We start from the raw sequence: 3,829 nt of genomic DNA on the forward strand, positions 1-3,829 counted from the left end.
TGCTTACCATCAATTATCATGAAAATAAAAAACAGAGGGAATTCACACTCAATGCCATCAAAAAGCTGAAAAGAAGAAAAATTAATCAGGTATTTCATCATTTTGGTTTAAGGAAATGTATTTAAATATCCTACTGAATAATTTCCAAGCAACAAAAAGACAAACATAAATGCAAAAACATTTTAGTACATCAGCTTTTCCTTTAGGTTACAGCTTTTTAATTCTATGGGGACTTTAACTGTGCCTTACACATACTGTGCCTCATTCTCAAGCAGAATATTTATATAATCTATGCTTTATTTTCCACAGAGAAGCTATTGGGGAGGAAAAAAAGGTAAATTTTCATTCAGATAACCTTTACTGACAAATACTGTGGTCAAAAGCAAAGTTGTTTTCTATACACTCAGACTGTAGTCAGCTGTGAAATTAAATAAAATGATAAATAACTTCCTTATTTGTTATGTGAAATCAACTGTACCCTAAATGTAAATGGAAGCACATTCATTACAAAACGAATCAACAACTAACTTGCTGACTTAGCAACCTCTCAAAACTGCACACACCAAATTACAAAATGCATCTCCTTCACTTGAAGCAATTAGGAATCACTGTGCAATTCAAATTGCAAATACTGGGGGGGTTCCATTTTTGTTTTCTTTTCTTTTGTTTTTTTGGGGGAGGGTTATTTTGGTTTTGGGGTTTTATTGGGGTTTTTTTGGTTGTTGTTTTTTTGTTTTTTTTTTTTAAAGTACTGCCTAAACATTTTAGAAAACCAAAATTTGTCTTTACATAGGTCAGGTGTTCCTTTACCTTAATTTCTGCTGGTTTATAATAACGTCGTGTTTTGTCCTCCAGCGCTGTTCTGTACCCATCTCTCAGAAATCTTTTAAACCCATATTTTCCTTTTAATTTTCTAATAATTTTATCTAATGTTTGACTGAACAAAATCTCATCATCCAACGCAAATGCAGGATAACTAAGACAGGGCAAAAGAGCTGCATCAGTATTCTGTAGAAGGAGAGGGAGAAATAGCACATTACAAATTTAATTAGATCTCTGACAATCATTTCATGCATAAACAAAGACTGTTTAACTTACTAAGTGAAATATACATTTGGAACATTATCTTATCTTTACCAAAATCATAGTACTAATATACTAGAACAGTGTGCAAAGACTTCTAAAGATGTATAAGGATAAACTACAAACCCCATATTTGGATGTATGATTTAAAATAAAACTCCTTGGACTCAGAATCTGACCTACTTTACAGTTGATAATCTGCAGGGATAAGTAAACACATTTTAGAACTTTGTGGTTTTAGAAACAAAAAATCTCCTCAAGGAATAACCTGGAGGAAACACAAGCATTTGGATATCCTATGCTCAGAAAGAATCACAAACATTTTATAAAGGTATAATGCTGAGAAGTAACTATGATTAAATCATCTGAAATGCTTTTTTAGGAACATTCTTCAGGTGCTGTAACAAACAAGCGTATCTGACTTACAATTAAGGAAATTATTTCAGGAAAAAATACAAGTAGCATTTCTCAAGAACCACGTGCAACTATCATGAATTAAAAAAACACAAGAAAAATTACTAACTAGTGCATCACCACGACAGGGAAGCTTACAGAAACACAAAAAAGTAGTTTTAAGTTACAATTCTTATGTCATGTGCTGTTTTGTTACTCCTTTCTGCTCATATATCTAAGATAATCAACCATTTAAAATACCATACTTTTGCCAATATCATTGATGTGAATCTATAAAAGGAAAAAAAGGACATAAAGATTGCTTGTATAGCACAAATAACTTACAAAATCAGCTTCTGTTGGAATATTTCAAGTCTCCAACAAATAATAAATAGCAAAGGAGTTCTAAAAGACCATTAGACTATAAAAAAGTAGCTGACAGTGCGTTTTATTTTAATTATCCAGTATTACAACTCTGCTATAATTCTTCTACACAATGAGTAAACTATTAATGTTGAAGATTAATAGTCTGTTTCATGAACAAAAATTCTATTATATCCCAGAATGAACAAAAAACCAGCAGAATGCTACTATTACTCATTTTAAATCAATGATTTTCAAAAACCAAATTTACCTTTGATGGTAGTACTGAAATAGTGGGGTTTTTTTAATCAATCTATACTTATGTCACTTAGATTTACTTACTGAGGAAATACTTATTTGTAACAGTAACTTATAATAACAAGAAATCCTCCATATTCAGCAATTTATGATAAGCTGACCTTAAAGGCTTCTTTTCTAGACAAAAGAATGAATTAAAGCTAAAATAAAGCGTTTCAAAAATGCATGCAGTGAGCATATAGCGGAAACTAGGCCAAAAGAAAAACAATCACCAAGGCTGCAAACGCTACTTAAGCTACTGCAGATCATTATTATTTAAAATTTTATTTTAAAATTGTTTAGAAAGCTACCAACAGGCTACCATTTTTACCTAAATGTTCATTTTAAAAAAAGAATGCCATCGTAATTCCACTTTAAAGAAACAACTATGTCACAGTGACATTTAAGAAGCAAAAATTTAACATCTTCCCAGTAAATTCCTATCTTTATGAAGCAGAACATAACGGCCATCATAGAACTAAGAATTATGTTCATATCCATTTAGTTTCTCCACATTCTGTTGAATCTCATTACTTACGTGAGACCTTGACTCTCGGGGTAGCAATGAACAGAGAGTCTGTCTGTTACGGTTATGGGCATCAAAATCCACAAATATAACAGACCAAGAGCAGCCCTGTAAACAGAACATTAAATTTATTTAAGGGAAAGGGAAGAAAGATTAGCATACCTTAGTGAAACTAACTAGTTCTTTGTTTTATTTAGGTTATTTTGTAATAGTCTGGTAGCTGGTAATTTGGTAAATGTACCACAACATCAAGTTGAAAACATTTTGAATTTTCAAACTTATTTAAATATAGTTGAAATGAGACGGTTTTATCTACTAGTGATTATGAATTATATGACTCATTCAAGCAATGCACTCTTCCATTAATTCTTGAAAAACAATGACTGTACTAAGGACAAACAAAAAAGTAGCTGTTCCTCCCTGTGACTGCAGGAAATATTCCAAATAGGGATGTTAAATATTTCACTACAAGTCAGTTAGAACACAAATAACTGGATATTAACCCGAGGTACTGCTTTGGAAAAGGACTTCCATAGCAAATAAAAATGACCTGCTTTTCAGCTATTGTAAAGTCAAGGTTATCAACATCTACTCCGCAGCAAAACCCATTTCCTAGTAAAAGTCTTTCATTTATATTATACCTCTCTGTTAGCTTTTTGATACTTCCTGAGATACTCAGAAAAATTCCCACAGTTGGGATACTGTTTAAACAGAATCAACAGCATTTAAAATTATGATCAGTAGGCAATTTCTTGGAAACTAAACGCAGTTTGTTAATGAATGAATCTCTTCATATGTTGTAATTGACAAAGAATCTCAGTATCACTATCCCATTGGAAGATAAATTCAAAACCAAACTCATTCTGTTACTGTTGTAAATATCATATCATGAATTTTCTTAAATTCACCAATTTTCTCCTAAAAGACAGTCAGTTTCTTTGGTATATGTATTGGGTTTGCGTGGCAAGGTTTTGGGAGCGGGGAGGCTACAGGGGTGGCTTCTGTGAGAAACTGCCAGAAGCTTCCCCTATATCCGACAGAGCCAATGCCAGCCAAAAAACTGCAAGGGGTACCCACTGCTGGCCAAGGCCCAGCCCATCAGCCACTGTAGTAGCACCTCTGGGAAGGTGAAAAAAATCCCTGTGCATCAGCAATTGCAGCTGGAGA

At 32.9% G+C, this 3,829-nt stretch overlaps 1 protein-coding gene across 1 annotated transcript in view; it reads right to left on the reverse strand.

The window, feature by feature from the left end:
- The window catches only part of LOC104158414 (phosphorylase b kinase regulatory subunit beta-like), a gene marked incomplete at its 5' end in the record, with an annotated part of 48,247 nt that extends 45,477 nt beyond the window's left edge, over nt 1–2,770 (reverse strand). Inside the window, 3 exon segments of the mRNA XM_009696055.1 lie at nt 8–65; nt 811–1,008; nt 2,675–2,770. Coding sequence (XP_009694357.1) covers nt 8–65; nt 811–1,008; nt 2,675–2,770 — 352 coding nt within the window.
- Between the last annotated feature and the right edge of the window lie 1,059 nt (nt 2,771–3,829).

This window comes from Cariama cristata, unplaced genomic scaffold, assembly GCF_000690535.1.
Source record: "Cariama cristata isolate BGI_N322 unplaced genomic scaffold, ASM69053v1 scaffold14782, whole genome shotgun sequence".
Taxonomy (NCBI): Eukaryota; Metazoa; Chordata; class Aves; order Cariamiformes; family Cariamidae; genus Cariama; species Cariama cristata.